The sequence below is a fragment of the Mytilus edulis genome, chromosome 10, assembly GCF_963676685.1.
Source record: "Mytilus edulis chromosome 10, xbMytEdul2.2, whole genome shotgun sequence".
NCBI classification, from domain to species: domain Eukaryota; kingdom Metazoa; phylum Mollusca; class Bivalvia; order Mytilida; family Mytilidae; genus Mytilus; species Mytilus edulis.
Window position 1 is genome coordinate 53,678,934 of NC_092353.1, and position 22,326 is coordinate 53,701,259.

Consider the following 22,326-nt stretch of genomic DNA (forward strand, 5'->3'; position numbering starts at 1 on the left):
TAATTAATATGTAAAATGCACTTTACATGTTTTTTAATTTATATGAAAAATAAAAGGCTTTTTAATATCATGTGATAAATTCAGTTGCATAAAATAATGATACGAATATAAAAGAAAACCAGGGGTGCATTGATGTATATTTACATGACAAATCATTTATCTGTATTCTAAATTCAATTCAAATTATCTCCCATTGAGTACACACACTTAATCATGTGACCATCTACCTTCCTTTCCAAAGGAATGTTCTATTTTAAAGACCGATTAAGGTATGGCACTTGTATCTTTGTTTCTTTGTATTAGACAGTCACAATGTATGGAGACATCCACAAAAACACACTACAGCTGAATGATATAGAATTCCAAGTTTTATTTCCATAATATTTTTTTATTTTGTTTTGATCAACTTTCGATTCAGTTATTTTATTGAATGTGTTCGAACACGTTGATTGTTTTACTTATTTACCTTTTTTAACATTTTTTTTATGTTACCTTCGAGTTTGTATGGAGGTCTGTCTTTTTTTGTTTTTGTTTTTAGTAAATTTTTCTTTATTAATTGTTGTTATAACACAAGAAAAATAAATCGATCGTTGATCGTATTTACCGTGTACATGTTTACTAAACACAGTTGAGCAGTATAATATGCTTTGATTCTTCAATATTGGTTTGCTAAAAAGATTTTTTTTTAAATCATTTGATAAATAAAGTTTCATAAAATCGCGAATATAAAAGGAAACAATGTGCATTGGTGTATATTTACACGAGGAATCATTTATCTCTTATATTCTATTAATAAGTCAAATTATCTCCCCTAGTTTACAAACATTTAATCATGTGACCATTTATCTTCCTTTTCCAAAGAAATATTCTATTTATACATGTAAGACGTATTTAGAAATGTATAATTGTGTCTTTGTTTTATACAGTCTCAATTTACACAGACTCCACACAAATACACACTTCAACTGAAAAATCTACTTTAATTAGGTCTTTCCACCTTTCGTGTGGAAAGACCCTTTGATTTTGCTCTGATTATTTTTTTTTTCTTCCGCCTAATTTTTTTCTTGCGGTGTAAAAATGTTTCAAAAGATGTCGCTTAGTTTTTTTGTATATGAGATCATACAGTCTATACGCTTTTGAAACTCACCCTGTTTAACCGAACACTGTTCTTTGTAAGAGTTATCTCCCCAAACACTGTTTTTCTTGTTATCAGATCTCCTCCGCAACCGTAAAAGAAAGCGACAAATTTATTTTTCCAAATTGCTCGTTATGGATGTTACGTTTTATTTTGACCGAAGCTTTACGAAGACCCCATATATGAGTAATTTCCCCTTTTGTATTGAAATATAAAGTGAAATAAATTTGTAACTGGAAAACCATAAGTGATAGAGGCCTAGGGTCTTTTGATTTGAGGCCCTTGCTCAAAAAGTATGAAAATGAGGTCAAGGTCAAAGGTCAAGGTCATGTTCAATTTTTTGATTTTGGCTTGTTATCTCTTATTTTCAGAAATCATACAAGATATCGAAAAAATATTTTCACACAATTGTTAGTTGCGACATGTCGTAACATGTAAATTTTACTTAAAAGGGTACGTAACATTTAATGCGAGTTTTGCCCCCTTTTATATCTAATATTAGTTGTATGGTAATATAACTCATTAACAATATAAAGTCTAGAGGCCTAGAGTGTTTTGATTTGAGGTCCTTGGTTGATGACCTTGAAATTGAGCTCAAGGTCATAGGTAAATTTAACGTTCTAGATTTTGACCTTTGCTTTTTCCTCTTATATATATATGATAAAGCCATGGGACTTTTGGCAAAAGGTTGCAAGCAATGTGACCTTGAATAAGCCAACCGGAAGTGACCTTTTGTAAACCGGAAGTAGCCATTTTTTGTACTAATTTAATGTAAAAGTATATAGATCCATCTATTTTTGGAATCAGTGTCACGTAAACTATCAAAACATACCGGAAATAACATCTTTTTAACCGGAAGTAAAAAATGATCTCCCTTATGTATATCTTTTTGCATAGAAACCATATATTTTTGGAATCAGCGTCCAATAAGCTGTCATTTGACGCTAAAATTGACATTTAAAACCGAATTTTAATATTTTCATATAAAAAAGATCTTACTGGTGGAAAGACCATCAATGGTTCTCTGAACAATTGGTTTTTAATTACTATTATAATGTTTCTTATTTTATTTTGGTCAACTTTAGATTCAACTCTTTTATTGAATACGTTCGAACACGTTGAATGATTTACTATATTTACATGTACCAATGTCACGGGTAGTAAGGTCGTCATATCGAGGAGCGTTTAGTACAGTGATTTTGTCATAGTTTGGATAAGTTTGACATGGTTAATTTATGTAACTTTCCTTAACTATTGCCTCAGTTCTATTCACACGAGCAGATGAAAAGCAAATAAGATCTTTGAATCTGTATTGGAGGTCAAACGATCTACATTGGAATTGTTGTTTAACGAAATTAATGCAGAATAAGCAAGATATCGGATTTGCTATGGTTTGGTTAAGAGATTGACATGGTTTGGTTAAGAGTCTAGAAATTCGTCATGGTTTTGGTCAAGTTTGTCATGGTTTAGATCGAAATAAATATATATATGTGTTTCACTTTAATACTAAAAATTGGTTTGATAGCGCCTGTTATTGAACGAAGTTACACTATATATTAACTGCCTAAGAAGAAAAAAAGCATGTTTAACCAAATTAAGTTGGTGTAATTGTCAAAGCGTAAATTAAAATGTCATGTTACTTTTTGTAAGTTTTCTACAATGTAATTTTAAAATTCACTGCTCTTTTAAACTAGCTTTCGGTATAATTATACAAATCAATACAAAGCGTTGCTTCTGTTTCACATAGATTTTTTTCTCCGTATGTCCATGCTTGACTCTACCAAGGATATCGTGAGCGGCATCACTAGTCAAATAGCTAAAGACTTCTACTTAAAAGTTGCAAAAAGTTGCAGCAAGTCAAAAAGTGATTTTTACATTTTTTCATAGAAAACTATACAACTGTTTGTTTTTCTTTATTTTAAATTTGAACCAGTTTACGATGAATAAAAGGAGATGTGGGGTTATAGTTCCATGATACAGTAACCCAGCTACAAAACTAACCAAAAGATATTAAGACGACATCATAAGTCTTCAACCATTTATGAAACTGAATCGTTACGCGTGACATGGACAACAGTTGTTTAAAAACTATAGGTGAAATAGCAATACAAAACACTTTCAAAAATTGAATTTAAAATATGAAAGACCACAATTTTGATTTGGATTTACGCAGAAATCACGTTCAAGTTTGGGTCTTCCCCCAGTTCCTATGAAAATTTTGAAGATTTGACTATACTCATTTTCTTCAATAACATATTAATATAGTTCTTTTTTCCAAAAAGAAATCTATTGTTATATAAACTAATGTGCCATTTCAAGTAACTCATTCCCCCCTTCCCCCGAAAATCAAATGATTTCTACCGGAAAAGCAGTTTACGATTTCGGTCTAAATATACAGCACATACTTAAGACTTGCTTGCTCGGTTTGTATTCATGTTTGACTAGGCATTGTAATTGAAATAGAGCACATATTTATACTAAAAAAGCAAATAAGCCATTCAAACCGTTTAACTACAAGCATTATAAAAATAGCTCTAATGGATGCATCTATGAAAATCAAAGATAGGTCACATAAAGATCTTCATTTTACGATTGATAAGTGGTAACGTTTTCGTCTCGCACGAACAATTGCTTTACATTTGACGTTTGGATGTCTGCATAATTAATTTTTGTAATGCCATTTTATATCAACCTTATACAGTAAAGAAAGTTCGAGCATTAATCGAGTCACCTTGATATATGTTTGAATTTCTCATACTATGTTCTCGATGTTTTACTCACGAACGGTATTATAATATGACGGGGGAAAAAACCCATAAATTTAAGTACAGAAAAAATATCGATGAACAGTACACAATGTCCGAAATCAACCATACGTTGGTTATACCCGTGTATATTCAAGTGATCATCTACGACCAGCTTGCTTTTTAAATATCATCAGTATTAAAGTCATTTTTTAATAGATATAGGAAGATGTGGTGTGAGTGCCAATGAGACAACTCTCCATACAAATAACAATTTAAAAAGTAAACCATTATAGGTTAAAGTACGGCCTTTAAGACTAGGGCGCAGCTTTATACGACCGCAGAGGTGGAACCCTGAACGGTTGGGGCAAGTATGGACACAACATTCAAGCTGGATTCAGCTCTAAATTTGGATTGTGATTAAATAGTTGACACAGCATAGGTTTCTGACACAGAATGAATGTGGTCTAATGAGACTTAAAATATTTGTTTTGCCTTTGAGCAATTCACTATGCTGTTGAATATTAATCCTCTCAAAAAATGATTGAAGAAATTTTCTCTTTATTTATGAAATCTGAAATGAGAAAAATTTCTAATGGAGTTTGCAACAATAACTACTCATTTAAATACATCATAAAATATTAAAATGTAAAATAAAGTGCTTGTTATCACTGAATGGTAAAGATTGTTTTAACTTATCAGTTGATAGTAAAAGTGAATATACATTGTATATTGTATAAAACAATGATTTAAGTTGATTCAACTACTATTCTGGACAAAGAAAGATAACTCCAATTGAAAAAATTCTTGCTATTGCACAATATTGTGCAATTATTAGATATTTCTTGCTATTGCGCAATACTGTGCAATTGAAAATATTTGCTATTGCACAATACTGTGCAATTGAAGATTTCTTGTTATTGCGCAATACTGTGAAATTGAAAATTTCTTGCTATTGCACAATACTGTGCAATTGAAGATTTCTTACTATTGCTGAATACTGTGCAATTGAAAATTTCTTGCTATTGCACAATACTTAATATAATAATTTTGGATCCTGATTTGAACCAACTTGAAAACTGGGTCCATAATAAAAAATCTAAGTACATGTTTGGATTCAACATATCAAAAAAGCCCAAGAATTCAATTTTTGTTAAAATCAAACTTAGTTTAATTTTGGACCCTTTGGACTTTAATGTAGACCAATTTGAAAACAGGACCAAAAATTAAGAATCTACATACACAGTTAGATTCGGCATATCAAAGAACCCCAATTATTCAATTTTTGATGAAATCAAACAAAGTTCAATTTTGGACCCTTTGGGCCCCTAATTCCTAAACTGTTGGGACCTCAACTCCCAAAATCAATCCCAACCTTCCTTTTGTGGTCATAAACCTTGTGTTTAAATTTCATTGATTTCTATTTACTTAAACTAAAATTATAGTGCGAAAACCACGAAAATGCTTATTTGGGCCCTTTTTGGCCCCTTATACCTAAAATAATGGGACCAAACCTCCCAAAATCAATACCAACCTTCCTTTTGTGGTCATAAACCTTGTGTTAAAATTTCATAGATTTCTATTCACTTTTACTAAAGTTAGAGTGCGAAAACTAAAAAGTATTCGGACGACGACGACGACGCAGACGACGACGCCAACGTCATACCAATATACGACCAAAAAATTTTTAATTTTTGCGGTCGTATAAAAATTAATAGCATCCAGTCAACGATTTTATGGATTCAGCTGCTTTAATTACACTTTTTTGGGCCTTTAATCTTGTGATTATACATTAGAAAGTTATGTATTCTTATTTAATTGTGTTAAAACATACATTTAAATCAATTATTTCGTACTTTCAAAAAGTAAACTAACGCAGTTTTTTCGGTCATCCTTTATTCTACAATAGACATACTCGCATATAACAGTGAAAATGAACAAAGTGGATTCGCATTTTATATACAATGGCAGTAATATTGTATAAATGCATCGTTTATAGTATCATTTAATTCTTTCAATGTTTTACTTTTCTATGTAATGATTTAGTATGGTGTGTCCTAGAATTGAAAATATGTATAAATTGTACAGCTCAAAATATTGGCAGCAGAATTCCATCCTGAAATTTAAAAGGAAGCTATCTTGGAATCATGATTTTTTAGAATTTGTTAGTGGTTTGAAATTAAGTCCCACTAATCAAGTTGATTTTATTGTTAAAAACCGATCAGGTTAGTCTTACATGTCTGCCATGGTCAAGGCGAAGAAGAGGTTGGGGAGCCCGCAAACATGTTTAACTCATAACATTATTTTGTATATACTGTCTCAAGTTCAGTTTCTGTAATGCCATGAATATCGTTTGTAACTGTATACCATCACTGATCATATTTTGCTATTTATTTTGAACAGAAATTAGGCTCATGGTTTTCTTATTGGAATTCCTATACATTGAATATTGTCGCAGCCTTTTATAACTTGCTAAGAAGTATGGTTTTGCTCATTGTTGAATGTTGAAGGCCTCTTGCTAACATCTACGTCATTAGTTCTTATGTGGGTAGTTGTCTCATTGGCAATCATATTGCATCTACTTATAACATATTACTACATTGTATGTGCGTTCTTATGCCCTTTTGTGTTCCAAATGAAACAATTGTTGTAAATTTTAATAGTAACTCTTCATTATACACAACAAGAATTACATAACTGAACCATGTCCAACATGAACTAAACCATGACACGAATGAACCAAACCATGACACAGATATTTCAGTAATTTTGAATTGAGTGCAAAAGTAGGTATTTTTCAGAATAATTGACGGCAGTATTATATCAAGAAGAAATATGTGATGTAACAAACATAAAGATAATAACTTTTTTTATGCACGTTAAACCAATTAGCAACTTTTAAATTTTAACATACGCAAGCTTTGTTCTGTGTTAAATCATTCACTATATGATACAATGTGTGATGTACTAACATATTTACTTTATACAAAGGTACTTACCAGCTTGAATTATTGATCAGAAGTTTCTTTTACAAAATATCTGAATGTTTACATTTTTGCATTGATTGTCATCAAAAACACTTAACACCGTCATGTCAAACTTATCCAAACTATGACAAAATCACTGTACTAAACGCTTCTCGATATGACGACCTTACTACCCGTGCGGGTAGTAAGGTGTCATATCGAGGAGCGTTTAGTACAGTGATTTTGTCATAGTTTGGATAAGTTTGACATGGTTAATTTATGTAACTTTCCTTAACTATTGCCTCAGTTTTATTTACACGAGCAGATGAAAAGCAAATAAGATCTTTGAATCTGTATTGGAGGTCAAACGATCTGAATTGTTGTTTAACGAAATTAATGCAGAATAAGCAAGATATCGGATTTGCTATGGTTTGGTTAAGAGATTGACATGGTTCGGTTAAGAGTCTAGAAATTCGTCATGGTTTTGGTCAAGTTTGTCATGGTTTAGATCGAAATAAATATATATATGTGTTTCACTTTAATACTAAAAATTTGTTTGATAGCGCCTGTTATTGAACGAAGTTACACTATATATTAACTGCCTAAGAAGAAAAAAAGCCTGTTTAACTAAATTAAGTGGGTGTAATTGTCAAAGCGTAAATTAAAATGTCATGTTACTTTTTGTAAGTTTTCTACAATGTAATTTTAAAATTCACTGCTCTTTTAAACTAGCTTTCGGTATAATTATACAAATCAATACAAAGCGTTGCTTCTGTTTCACATAGATTTTTTTCTCCGTATGTCCATGCTTGACTCTACCAAGGATATCGTGAGCGGCATCACTAGTCAAATAGCTAAAGACTTCTACTTAAATGTTGCAAAAAGTTGCAGCAAGTCAAAAAGTGATTTTTACATTTTTTCATAGAAAACTATACAACTGTTTGTTTTTCTTTATTTTAAATTTGAACCAGTTTACGATGAATAAAAGGAGATGTGTGGTTATAGTTCCATGATACAGTAACCCAGCTACAAAACTAACCAAAAGATATTAAGACGACATCATAAGTCTTCAACCATTTATGAAACTGAATCGTTACGCGTGACATGGACAACAGTTGTTTAAAAACTATATGTGAAATAGCAATACAAAACACTTTCAAAAATTGAATTTAAAATATGAAAGACCACAATTTTGATTTGGATTTAAGCAGAAATCACGTTCAAGTTTGGGTCTTCCCCCAGTTCCTAGGAAAATTTTGAAGATTTGACTATACTCATTTTCTTCAATAACATATTAATATAGTTCTTTTTTCCAAAAAGAAATCTATTGTTATAAAAACTAATGTGCCATTTCAAGTAACTCATCCCCCCCCCCCTTCCCCCGAAAATCAAATGATTTCTACCGGAAAAGCAGTTTACGATTTCGGTTTAAATATACAGCACATACTTAAGACTTGCTTGCTCGGTTTGTATTCATGTTTGCCTAGGCATTGTAATTAAGATAGAGCACATATTTATACTAAAAAAGCAAATAAGCCATTCAAACCGTTTAACTACAAGCATTATAAAAATAGCTCTAATGGATGCATCTATGAAAATCAAAGAGAAGTCACATAAAGATCTTCATTTTACGATTGATAAGTGGTAACGTGTTCGTCTCGCCCGAACAATTGCTTTACATTTGACGTTTGGATGTCTGCATAATTAATTTTTGTAATGCCATTTTATATCAACCTTACACAGTAAAGAAAGTTCGAGCATTAATCGAGTCACCTTGATATATGTTTGAATTTCTCATACTATGTTCTCGATGTTTTACTCACGAACGGTATTATAATATGACGGGGGGAAAAACCCATAAATTTAAGTACAGAAAAAATATCGATGAACAGTACACAATGTCCGAAATCAACCATACGTTGGTTATACCCGTGTATATTCAAGTGATCATCTACGACCAGCTTGCTTTTTAAATATCATCAGTATTAAAGTCATTTTGTAAGACTATTTTCAGTTGTGCATGTCGAATTATCATATAAAATAATAATGAAAATTCATCGCACTGCAAAAATTCCACATCAGAAATGATTGCACTTTCAGTGATAATTCATCGCAACTATAGTAACCAGATGCTCCGCAGGGCGCAGCTTTATACGACCGCAGAGGTGGAACCCTGAACGGTTGGGGCAAGTATGGACACAACATTCAAGCTGGATTCAGCTCTAAATTTGGATTTTGATTAAATAGTTGACACAGCATAGGTTTCTGACACAGAATGAATGTGGTCTAATGAGACTTAAAATATTTTTTTTGCCTTTGAGCAATTCACTATGCTGTTGAATATTAATCCTCTCAAAAAATGTTTGAAGAAATTTTCTCTTTATTTATGAAATCTGAAATGAGAAAAATTTCTAACGGAGTTTGCAACAATAACTACTCATTTAAATACATCATAAAATATTAAAATGTAAAATAAAGTGCTTGTTATCACTGAATGGTAAAGATTGTTTTAATTTATCAGTTGATAGTATAACTGAATATACATTGTATATTGTATAAAACAATGATTTAAATTGATTCAACTACTATTCTGGACAAAGAAAGATAACTCCAATTGAAAAAATTTCTTGCTATTGCATAATATTGTGCAATTATTAGATATTTCTTGCTATTGCGCAATACTGTGCAATTGAAAATATTTGCTATTGCACAATACTGTGCAATTGAAGATTTCTTGTTATTGCGCAATACTGTGCAATTGAAAATTTCTTGCTATTGCACAATACTGTGCAATTGAAGATTTCTTGCTATTGCTGAATACTGTGCAATTGAAAATTTCTTGCTATTGCACAATACTTAATATAATAATTTTGGATCCTGATTTGAACCAACTTGAAAACTGGGCCCATAATAAAAAATCTAAGTACATGTTTGGATTCAACATATCAAAAAAGCCCAAGAATTCAATTTTTGTTAAAATCAAACTTAGTTTAATTTTGGACCCTTCGGACTTTAATGTAGACCAATTTGAAAACAGGACCAAAAATTAAGAATCTACATACACATTTAGATTCGGCATATCAAAGAACCCCAATTATTCAATTTTTGATGAAATCAAACAAAGTTCAATTTTGGACCCTTTGGGCCCCTTATTCCTAAACTGTTGGGACCTCAACTCCCAAAATCAATCCCAACCTTCCTTTTGTGGTCATAAACCTTGTGTTTAAATTTCATTGATTTCTATTTTCTTAAACTAAAATTATAGTGCGAAAACCACGAAAATGCTTATTTGGGCCCTTTTTGGCCCATTATACCTAAAATGTTGGGACCAAACCTCCAAAAATCAATACCAACCTTCCTTTTGTGGTCATTAACCTTGTGTTAAAATTTCATAGATTTCTATTCACTTTTACTTAAGTTAAAGTGCGAAAACTAAAAAGTATTCGGACGACGACGACGACGACGACGCAGACGACGACGCCAACGTCATACCAATATACGACCAAAATTTTTTTAATTTTTACGGTCGTATAAAAATGAATAGCATCCAGTCAACGATTTTATGGATTCAGCTGCTTTAATTACACTTTTTTGGCCTTTAATCTTGTGATTATACATTAGAAAGTTATGTATTCTTATTTAATTGTGTTAAAACATACATTTAAGGAGGCTCGAGGGTATAAAAATTTCAGAAAAAAATAAAACATTTGTTTTTCATTACAAATTTTATTTATTTCCTTTTGTAGTTGTTATTTTATCATATGGTACAAAAATTATTCAAAACAATCAATTCGTGTTGGCTCCAGATGACTTTCAAAATGTATACATCATTGAAAAAGTTCCAAATTATCTCCCTTTGGTGGAAAAATGTCATTTTTTTGGCTCTAAAATTGAAATATCTTTTTCAACTCATCGGTGACCTATCTTTTTTAATATAATTTCCATATAAGCTGTACTTAAACATTATTATTGTAAAATTTTAGCGATTTCTGTAATAAATTTCTTTTTTTTTATTTCGATATTACCTTTATTTCTCCTATTACTTCAACAGAAAAAAAAACACCTTTACAAACATGTATGCTTCTTTCGAAGGCAGATTGTGAGCGCAAATGAACGGTGACCCCATTTTTTTATTTTATTTTTCTATTAACTATAAGATAAAGTTTATTTATAGAAAAATATAGAGAAATCCTATATAAATGATTTAAACCCGCGAACCCCCTTAAATCAATTATTTCGTACTTTCAAAAAGTAAACTAACGCAGTTTTTTCGGTCATCCTTTATTCTACAATAGACATACTCGCATATAACAGTGAAAATGAACAAAGTGGATTCGCATTTTATATACAATGGCAGTAATATTGTATAAATGCATCGTTTATAGTATCACTTAATTCTTTCAATGTTTTACTTTTCTATGTAATGATTTAGTATGGTGTGTCCTAGAATTGAAAATATGTATAAATTGTACAGCTCAAAATATTGGCAGCAGAATTCCATCCTGAAATTTAAAAGGAAGCTATCTTGGAATCATGATTTTTTAGAATTTGTTAGTGGTTTGAAATTAGGTCCCACTAATCAAGTTGATTTTATTGTTAAAAACCGATCAGGTTAGTCTTACATGTCTGCCATGGTCAAGGCGAAGAAGAGGTTGGGGAGCCCGCAAACATGTTTAACTCCGCAATATTTTGTATATACTGTCTCAAGTTCAGTTTCTGTAATGCCATGAATATCGTTTGTAACTGTATACCATCACTGATCATATTTTGCTATTTATTTTGAACAGAAATTAGGCTCATGGTTTTCTTATTGGAATTCCTATACATTGAATATTGTCGCAGCCTTTTATAACTTGCTAAGAAGTATGGTTTTGCTCATTGTTGAATGTTGAAGGCCTCTTGCTAACATCTACGTCATTAGCTGTTATGTGGATAGTTGTCTCATTGGCAATCATATTGCATCTACTTATAACATATTATGTTGTAAATTTTAATAGTAACTCTTCATTATACACAACAAGAATTACATAACTGAACCATGTCCAACATGAACTAAACCATGACACGAATGAACCAAACCATGACACAGATATTTCAGTAATTTTGAATTGAGTGCAAAAGTAGGTATTTTTCAGAATAATTGACGGCAGTATTATATCAAGAAGAAATATGTGATGTAACAAACATAAAGATAATAACTTTTTTATGCACGTTAAACCAATTAGCAACTTTTAAATTTTAACATACGCAAGCTTTGTTCTGTGTTAAATCATTCACTATATGATACAATGTGTGATGTACTAACATATTTACTTCATACAAAGGTACTTACCAGCTTGAATTATTGATCAGAAGTTTCTTTTACAAAATATCTGAATGTTTACATTTTTGCATTGATTGTCATCAAAAACACTTAACACCGTCATGTCAAACTTATTCAAACTATGACAAAATCACTGTACTAAACGCTTCTCGATATGACGACCTTACTACCCGTGAATGTGGCCTTTATTTTAACATTTTTTTATGTTCATGTTTACTAAGTACACACAGTTGATCAGTACAATATGTTTTAATTGCCAAAAACTATATACATGCATTATAAATTGATATTTTTGGTTGCCGATATTCTCCTGTGGCAAATATTTCGTGCATGTCCAACGAGAAAAATTAACCATAAATACAGGTAGATAATTAAGTAGAGGAGACATTTCAATATTTCAGTGTGTTTATGTACGCAATACGTTTTTTTTTGTGTTTTTTATTTTTAATTTCAATACAGTTTTTCTTTAAAAAAAAAACCAAAAAAAACCTCTATGTTTCACATCTGCTACAATGACCCACGATTATTACGTCAAAATTCAGGTATGGTGCTTTAGACTTGCACCAACTGTTTTATATATTGATATTGTCTTCTATATTTCTCCCTCCAGGAAGTGAAAGCCATGTTCAGGTGAAAAACGTGCGGTATGTATAAATATACAGCCAAGTTCGACAGACATAGGGAAATCAAATACATATAGCATCAATTATGGGGGTCTATAGACAATCTGTTTCGAGGCTACATAACCGTAGCGTATCCTATTTTTCAAATATACATTCAATTATGGGCTGGTAATCCTTATCCATCATATTATAGGTCCTACAATTTCCTGTTTTGATTTAATTTAATTGCGCTCGACTTGAACACGCTTACAATACTAATATGTTTTATTTGCATGTTTTGGTGGGAAGTTAATGTTACTCTAGAATCTGTCAGTTAAATGACCATTTTTAGATAACGATTTGAATAGTATGACAAAGTTTTAATTTAAGAGCATACAATCTATTGTAGGATTATGGCCACCAATTGGAATGTTTGTGGTGTTTGTGAAAATCTTCAGATTACCAAACCTTCAGTAGTATGGTGTTCCGAATGTGACGAAGGACTATGTGGAGAGTGTAAGAATCATCATGCAGTGTCCAAGGGAACAAAAAGCCATGAAACCATTTCTATCGCCGAATACAAAAACTTACCCACCGAGGTCCTGCAAATCTCGCAGACCTGCAAACTTCATAATGAGAAATACCAGCTGTTCTGTACAAAACACGATTGTCCATGCTGTAAAAAATGTGTGAAATCTCACAACGATTGTAAAGGTTTAACTGACATTAATGAACTCATAAAAAACGTCAAAACTTCAAACGCATTAAATGAAATCGAACAAACCGTGCAGGAAGTCGTCGACAATATTAAACGACTAAGCACAAACAGGAATGAAAATTTAAAATCTATAGAAAACAAGAAAAGAGAAATTGAAGCAGAAATAAAACAAACCAGGATACAAGTAAATCACCACCTTGATAAACTTCAGGATGACTTAATTAAAGAATTACTGAGAGTTGAACAACACGAAAAAAGCAAAATAGAAAACTTGCTGACTACCCTGACAAAAAAGGAAAAAGAGATGACTGAAGTACAAGAAAACTTTGCCACTATTAAACAACATGCGTCCGAACTTCAAACATTTTTAACCATGAAAGATATCGAAAAACATATTGTAGGTGACGAAAAGTATATTCAATCGATTACTACGAATGACTCCACACATCAAGTCAATATTTCATGTCAGATTAATAAGTTTTTACAGCAAATAACAGCCAACGTGCAGAAGTTTGGAGAAATTAATGTCAAGTCTGATCCATGTGATTTTTCCGTTCAGAAAAGGAAGGACAGACAAGCCCAGATTATGGTAGCTCTTCCAACCAACAATATTGATAACCTGACTCTGACATTACAGAATCGTATCGATACAAAGTTGTCACGTGTCTTTGGCTGTTCACTGCTTCCTGATTGTAGGATGGTATTCTCTTATAATGACGATAAAATAAAAGTATTTAAGTCTGACGGATCAAAAGATTTCGAAATAAAGGACATTGGTAAAACGTTTGATGTGGAATTTATTGGTGATGATTCTATTGCTGTTACATCCGGCGAGTCAAACAAGATTAATATCTTCGACTTAAAGACTCACAAACTGAAGAAATCGATAAAAGTTGATTCATACACTGGTGGAGTAACATACAAAAATGGACATTTAATATATTGTGCCAGAGAAAAAGGAATACAGATGCTCAGTTTAAATAACGGAACCATTACCAATGTGAGCAGTACCAAACTCCATGACTCGGCGTACGTAACAACATTTGGTGACAAACTGATCTACACAAATTCGAACAATCACAGTGTAAACTGCTGTGACTACCATGGTAACATACTGTGGACGTTCTGTGATGAAAGTGCTCTGCAATGTCCAGCAGGTATATCTGTAGACAATGATGGTAACGTGTATGTAGCGGGGTATTATACTGACAACGTTGTCGTTATCTCTCCTGATGGACAGCGCTGCAGACAAATTCTCACATGTGAAGATGAGTTTAGCGAGCCATGGACTCTGCATTATGACACATCGACCAATGAATTGTTAGTTGCTAATGAATCCACTGGAGCATTTTTGTATGATGTTAAATGATTAGAAATAAGGAGTGCTTTTTCCAGAATTCTAATTTTTTTTTTTGTTGATCTCGATTACTAACATCATTTAAAAGGAATAATACTAATTTTGTGTGATCTAATTTGGATTCGTTTAAAGTTATTTTAATCAAGTATTTCAAGTGAGCTTTTCCAACCACTTTGCGTCCGTCGTCCGTCGTCCGTCGTCGTTAACTTTTACAAAAATATTCTCCTCTGAAACTACTGGGCCAAATTAAACCAAACTTGCAATTGACCACAATCATCATTGGGGTATCTAGTTTAAAAAAATGTGTCCGGTGACCCTGCCAACCAACCAAGATGGCCGCCATGGCTAAAAAAGAACATAGGGGTAAAATGTACATTTTGGCTCATAACTCTAAAACCAAAGCATTTAGAGCAAATCTGACATGAAGTAAAATTGTTTATCAGGTCACGATCTATCTGCCCTGAAATTTTCAGACAAATCGGACAACCCGTTGTTGAATTGCTGCCCCTGAATAAGTAATTTTAAGGAAATTTTGAAGTTTTTGCTTATTATCTTGAATATTTTTAGATAGAGATAAACTGTTAACAGCAATAATGTTCACCAAAGTAAGATCTACAAATAAGTCGACATGACCAAAATTGTCAGTTGACCCATTAAGGAGTTATTGCCCTTTATAGTCAATTTGTAACCATTTTTTAAAAAATTTAGTATTCTTTTAGAAAATCCTCTTCTCTGAAACTACTGAGCCAAATTTAACCAAACTTGGCCACAATCATCATTTGGGTATCTTGTCTTAAAAATGTGTGGCGTGACCCTGCCAACCAACCAAGATGGCCGCTATGGCTAAAAATAGTACATAGGGGCGAAATGTAGATTTTGGCTTATATCTCTGAAACCAGCGCATTTAGAGGAAATCTGACAGGGGATATATTGTTTATCAGGTCAAGATCTATCTCCCCTGAAATTTTCAGACAAAACAGACAACCTGTTGTTGGGTTGCTGCCCCAGAATTAGTTATTCTAAGGAAATTTTGTAATTTTTGGTTATTATCTTGAATATTATAATAGATAAAGATAAACTGTAAACAGCAATAATGTTCAGCAAAGTAAGATCTACACATAAGTCAGCATGACCAAAATTGTCAGTTGACCCATTATGGAGTTATTGTCCTTTATAGTCATTTTTTAACAATTTTCATAATTTTTTGTAAATTTTTGTAAATTTTTAGAATATATTTTCCACTGTATTTACTGGGCCAAGTTCATTATAGATAGATATAATTGTAGCAAAAAGCATGTCCAGTAAAGTAAGATCTACAAACACATCATGATCACCAAATCACAATTTTGTCATGAATTTATCTGTGTCCATTGTTTAATATGCACATAGACCAAGGTGAGCGACACAGGCTCTTGAGAGTGTTACTAACTGGATGTTTCTGTTTTGGCCCCATCATAGATTCGAGTTTATTTGTATTGAACCAGAATCCTGAAGACAGCTTATCGAGAATCTAGAGACAAATATTAGAGAAAATATTAACTACTTACGATTCATTATAATTTATAGGTACACGTTTAGGTGAACTACGTTGGTATAAATAAACAACGAAATAACATTTTCAACAAGGTTTATATTTGTAAGAATTAAACTAAAATTTGAAGAAAACGCGAAATAGAATTGAGATGTGGGATATATGGTAATGAGACAAGAACCCAACGTCGACAAGATACACTATAAATACACCACCAGACATTGAACATGAATAAAACAAAATGGTGGGTCTATGTAAGTGAGACAACAATCCGTGGCATGATTGTCAATCAGAAGATGTGGTATGATTGTCAATCAGAAGATGTGGTATGATTGTCAATCAGAAGATGTGGCATGATTGTCAATCAGAAGATGTGGTATGATTGTCAATCAGAAGATGTGGCATGATTGTCAATCAGAAGATGTGGTATGATTGTCAATCAGAAGATGTGGTATGATTGTCACTTAGGAGACTTGGCTTGATTTTCAATAATGAGATGTGGTACGATTTTCCATAATGAGATGTGGTATGATTGGCAATAAAGAGATGTCGTAATTGTAAATATAAATAAATAGTAAGATGTGATTTGATTGTCAATAAGAAGATATGGCAGGATTGATAATGAGTATGTGTGGCTAGATTGATAGTTATAAGAGACCGTAAACCAAAGACAACATATAATGAAAAGAATCAAATGAATATGAATATAAGACGTTGTATGATTGCCTTTAAAAAGATACATTCTATGGGTATAATTGATAGTTAGGAGAGGCAGTAACGATTGTCAAAAAGCTGATGTGGCTTTAATGTTATTAAGGAGATGTTGTCTATTAATCATTAGAGAGATGTAGTTTAAAGGTCAGTGAGAGATGTGACTTGATGTCAATAAGGAGATGTGGCTTGCAGTTTTATAAGGAGAAGTGGCTTGATTGTCAATCAGGAGATGTGGTTAAATTGTCAATAATGATATATGGCTTGAAGCTCAATGAGGAGATGTAGCGCCAAGGTCAATAGGGAGCTGTGGCTTGTTATTCGATAAGGAAATGTGGCTTGAAAGTGAATAAGGATATGTTGATTCATTATCATTGAGGAGCTATGGCTTGATTTTCAATAATGAGATATGGATTGTAGGTCAATACGGAGACGTGGTTTCATTATCATTTGAGAGATGTGACTTGACTGTCAATAACGAGATGTGGCTTGATTGGCAATAAGGAAATGTGACTTGTTTGTCAATAAAGACATGTGGTATGATTGTCAATAAAGCAAAGTGCTTAGATTTTCAAGACATACATGTAATTAGGAAAATGTGGTATGATTGTAAATAAAAAGACGTGGTTTAAGTGTAAATAAATAGACTTGGTTTGAGTGTAAATATTATTTGGTTTAAAAAAAAAAGACGAAAGATACAAAATGGACATTCAAACTCATTAATCGAAAACAAACTGATCATGGCATAGCTAAAAAAAGGAAAAAGACCAACAGACGTAAATTCTAACCGAATGGCCTACATTTCACATAACCTGATTCTCTAAACAATCACTCGAACAAGCTTGAAATAAAATTACACTTAGTTTAATGAAAACATAGATGAATTTTCAAAAACAGCTTCTTATTGAATTTGACATTCATTTTAATTCTACGACTTAAAATAATAACAATATCTAAAACAAAAAGACTATTATTAAAGCTAAATTAATGATCTACTGACATTTTCATTTTGCTAGCTTTACAGGTAGCCTGTCAGTTATGTGTTATGCTATTACCAGTTATTTTAGAAACCTTAATTGAAATTATTTCTTTGTGACATCCAGTAATACATTCCTATGTGTGACACACCAACCATTTCATCATGCTAAGTGAAAATTAGCAAAAGGAAATTAACAAAAAATACCTGTCTCCGAGGAACATTCAAAAGAAAGTCCGTAATCAAAGGGCATAATCAAAAGCTCAAACACTTCATGAAAAACAACTGTCATATTCCTGACGTGGTACAGGGCTTGTTTTAAAGCTAGCTAAACCTCTTACTTTATGACAGTCGCATCACAAGAAGCTTGTCTGTACTCTAAATCATCTCTTAAAAAAATCTTCACGCTAAGAATCCTTTTATTACTTTTGAAACTGTCTAAAATATTATACTTGCCCTCTTTTGCTTTTTTATCATGTTTTAAAGTAGCTTTATATCACTGAATATAATCAATTGTATATTCTGTAACTATATCTACAGATAGATAGACAAATACTATTATACAAATATTTTAAAGATACGAGCGAAAAATTATATAAAAAAACACACTGTTTATCAACGCTTAATTATGTAACATGTTTCAATTTTATTTTATATCAATTATTTAATGAAATTTTTGTGATATTATATAGTTGTGTATGCAGTTGAACCGTTCGTAAAGTAATTCGAACAAAACGATAAAATTATAATTTCATTTATTTCCAAGTGACATTTTATTCTTATTATCTTTATGTTAATTGGATTGAAACATATTATTTTGAGATTATCACATAAGGTTTTGATACATGAAAATTACGTGTAATGCAAATTGATCAATTAGAACACATATTTATACAAAATCTAAAGGAATTTCGTGATAGGAAAATAAACGGAAAATATTCAGCATAATTTGAATCATGCAAAATGCAAAGTGAAACACATTTTGTGTGTAAACCGGTCAAAACAAATCAAAAGATCGATGAAACTTGTTGTCTATTCTCCCCACCCCCCTCTCCCCCCCCCCCCCCAAAAAAAAAGTATGCATGTAGTAACATGTAATTTTTCTTTCGAAACATCAGATTCAAAACTAGATTATCCCTTCCCTGCGTACAATTTTACCAGAAGTTAAGGAAGATATTGATGATGATGATAAAAAATCTAAAGGAATTTCGTGATAGGAAAATAAACGGAAAATATTCAGCATAATTTGAATCATGCAAAATGCAAAGTGAAACACATTTTGTGTGTAAACCGGTCAAAACAAATCAAAAGATCGATGAAACTTGTTGTCTATTCTCCCCCCCCCCTCTCCCCCCCCCCCCAAAAAAGTATGCATGTAGTAACATGTAATTTTTCTTTCGAAACATCAGATTCAAAACTAGATTATCCCTTCCCTGCGTACAATTTTACCAGAAGTTAAGGAAGATATTGATGATGATGATGAAAATCTAAATAAGAATATCTTGTGTCTTAAATTTTATTTTTTTTTGTGATATTTTTCAAATAGATTTTGTTTGAAATAAAAGGTACAAAATGGCACTACATAACAAATATAAGTTTGAAAGACACATTTATGATAGGAAAAACGGAATACAGTTAATCAGCTTTCTTCTGAACTCAACGGACAAACTTGAATTGAAAAAAGAACACCGAACAAAAAAGCCGGAAGTGATATCATTCGTGTCATGTAAAAATATGAAAGCGCATTGTTTTAGCAAAATCCATTTGCACCCTCAAACAATAAAATTATTTCATTAATGCATGCACAAGTGAAATTAATCGTGTTAATTATAACGTTCATAATTATTTTTTTTTAATCATAAAATGTTTAGTATCATAGATGGTGGGTGCATATCTCTGGACCCACCTAACGAAATTAAGTAAGTCTTTTTTATGTCCTTTTTGGTCTTCACTTGTTTTTTTCTTATACATCCTGGGCTTTCTATTTAATAGTTGTAAGCGTTTCAAATTTAGAGAAGAGCTTTGGAAGCGTTATATTGGTACACTTAAGGTTACATCAAAATTCATTTTTATAGCTCCGGATATAGTTCTCTACTGGATGTGGTTTTATTCCCGCAGGTTTCATCAACCTAGTGGTCATTATCTCTTTACTGATTTTTTTTACAACATATATTTTTTTAATTCAATTTGTCTGTTCAAAAAATTAAACAATTCCTATGTTCCCTAATGACTGTTTTTTTTTTTTTTAAATATTTAAATTTGATTTATATTTTTATTTCTTTTGGTTTGAGGATTACTCATGGAGGTAATCGGACGTTTTATTTGTATAACGCGTAATTTCAATATAATTATCATTGATATTGTTATATTTATAAATTAACTGTTAACAAATTTTTGATTTTTTTGAAATACTAAGGCATTACTACCTCAGGCATAGATTACCTTAGCTGTATTTGGCAACACTTTTAGGAATTTTGGATCTCAATGCTCTTCAACTTCGTACTTTTTTTGGTTTTTTTTTTTACTTTTTTGGATTCGAGCGTCACTGATGAGTCTTTTGTAGACAAAACGCTCGTCTGGCGTATATATAAAATTTAGTCCTGGTATCTTTGATGAGTTTATTTCCAATGAAGTTGCTAGCGTCCTTTTTTGTTCTTTGGACAAAATAATTTAACACTTAAAAAAGAATGAACTTCACAACAAACTTGAACAGCTGTTCCACAACCATTATTAGGGATTATAGTTTAAAAACGTGTATGATAACACCACCTCTCAACTAAAAAGACCAACATTGCTTAAAATGATTATTAATCTATAATTTTTGAAAGAAATAGATGACATCTGACAGGGGTACATGTAAAATATGTTCAGAACGTTAAGATCTACCCACTGTCGGTTTATGTCAATACTGTCAGACGACTTCTTGGAAGAGTAATTATCCCCGGATGTTGACTGTATCGATTATTATTATGCATATTATCTTTAAAAATTTAATGATAAACTTTATAATATGTGTAATCACATAAGCAACACGACGGGTGCCACATGTGGAGCAGGATCTGCTTACCCTTTCGGAGCACCTGAGATCATCCCTAGTTTTTGGTGGGGTTCGTGTTGTTTATTCTTTAGTTTTCTATGTTGTGTCATGTGTACTATTGTTTTTCTGTTTGTCTTTTTCATTTTTAGCCATGGCGTTGTCAGTTTGTTTTAGATTTATGACTTTGACTGTCCCTTTGGTATCTTTCGTCCCTCTTTTATAACAGACAGACAAGATCTACATACAAATTTCACATGGCAAACATCATCAGACGACTCCGTATTGGATTTATAGACCTTTTATGACGAATTCTACCATTTCCTCATTTTTAATATTGATATCTTACAAAAAATTTTCACTTGTTATATTACACGTAAATAAAAAAAAATCTTAGCCACAACAATCATCATGGTATATAATTTTAGAAATGTGTACGGTAACCACGCGTGTCAGCCATCATAGGCGAATTACAAAATATTATTTTTTTTAAATATTTTATTCCTGTTATGTCCATTATCTCAAAATCTGAAGTAGAATTTTCAAAAAGGCAAAATATGGGCAAGATGAGATCTACACATATTCTTACATGACTGAAGTTGTCATGATAGAGTTATTCACCTTTAATGCTGAATTTTACTAAAACAAATGAGCTTTGTTGAAGTTAAAGGGTACCAATGCAGGCTCTTTAGAGTCCCTATTTACAAATTTGAACTGCCCTGCTGCTCAAACCAGTGCAAACGTGTACCGTTGATAATATGCATTTCATGATGTCGAATATGACGAAAAAAGAATATAGTTTGGCTTTGAGAGTCAAACAAATTATCTTCGAGGACAATAGTCTAAAACGTTCCACCATATCACATGAAACTCCATAAAATGAATTAAACTAATAATATTCCCAACTCTTTATTCGATTCTCACAAGAAGAGTTTGCTCGAAATAATTGTAATTGAATAGTTTGACTAAATCTTACTACCTGTGTTTAAAGGATCTACGAAGTTAAAAAAAATCTTTTATTAAACTTTTGTTCTTATTCTTATGTTTTGGTTTATATGACTGTAAAAACATAATTGGCGAAGAAAAAATCATATGGTGGTGCACTTCTTTGTTTGGTATGACTCTTTGAAAATACCCAATTTTGATGATTTTCACATTTTTCATTAATGTTTACCTATATTTGGGCTATAATCGTGAAAAAAATAACAGTTCCACAATTAAACTTTGTT

General features: G+C 31.8%; 1 protein-coding gene across 1 annotated transcript; it reads left to right on the forward strand.

Moving 5' to 3' along the window:
* The first annotated feature begins 202 nt into the window (after window positions 1-202).
* On the forward strand, window positions 203-14,962 carry LOC139491483 (uncharacterized). Its single transcript, XM_071279198.1, has 2 exons — window positions 203-269; window positions 13,180-14,962. Exons 1-2 carry the CDS (start codon window positions 244-246, stop codon window positions 14,855-14,857), a joined length of 1,704 nt encoding a protein of 567 aa, XP_071135299.1. The 5' UTR covers window positions 203-243; the 3' UTR covers window positions 14,858-14,962.
* Window positions 14,963-22,326: the final 7,364 nt, after the last annotated feature.

What these genes read in the sequence shown, in the direction of transcription:
- LOC139491483 (XM_071279198.1), top strand. Translation starts at nt 244, where the DNA reads ATGTTCTATTTTAAAGACCGATTAAG. An exon ending in TATTTTAAAGACCGATTAAG is followed by an intron (nt 270 to 13,179) that starts GTATGGCACTTG and finishes AATCTATTGTAG; the next exon opens with GATTATGGCCACCAATTGGA.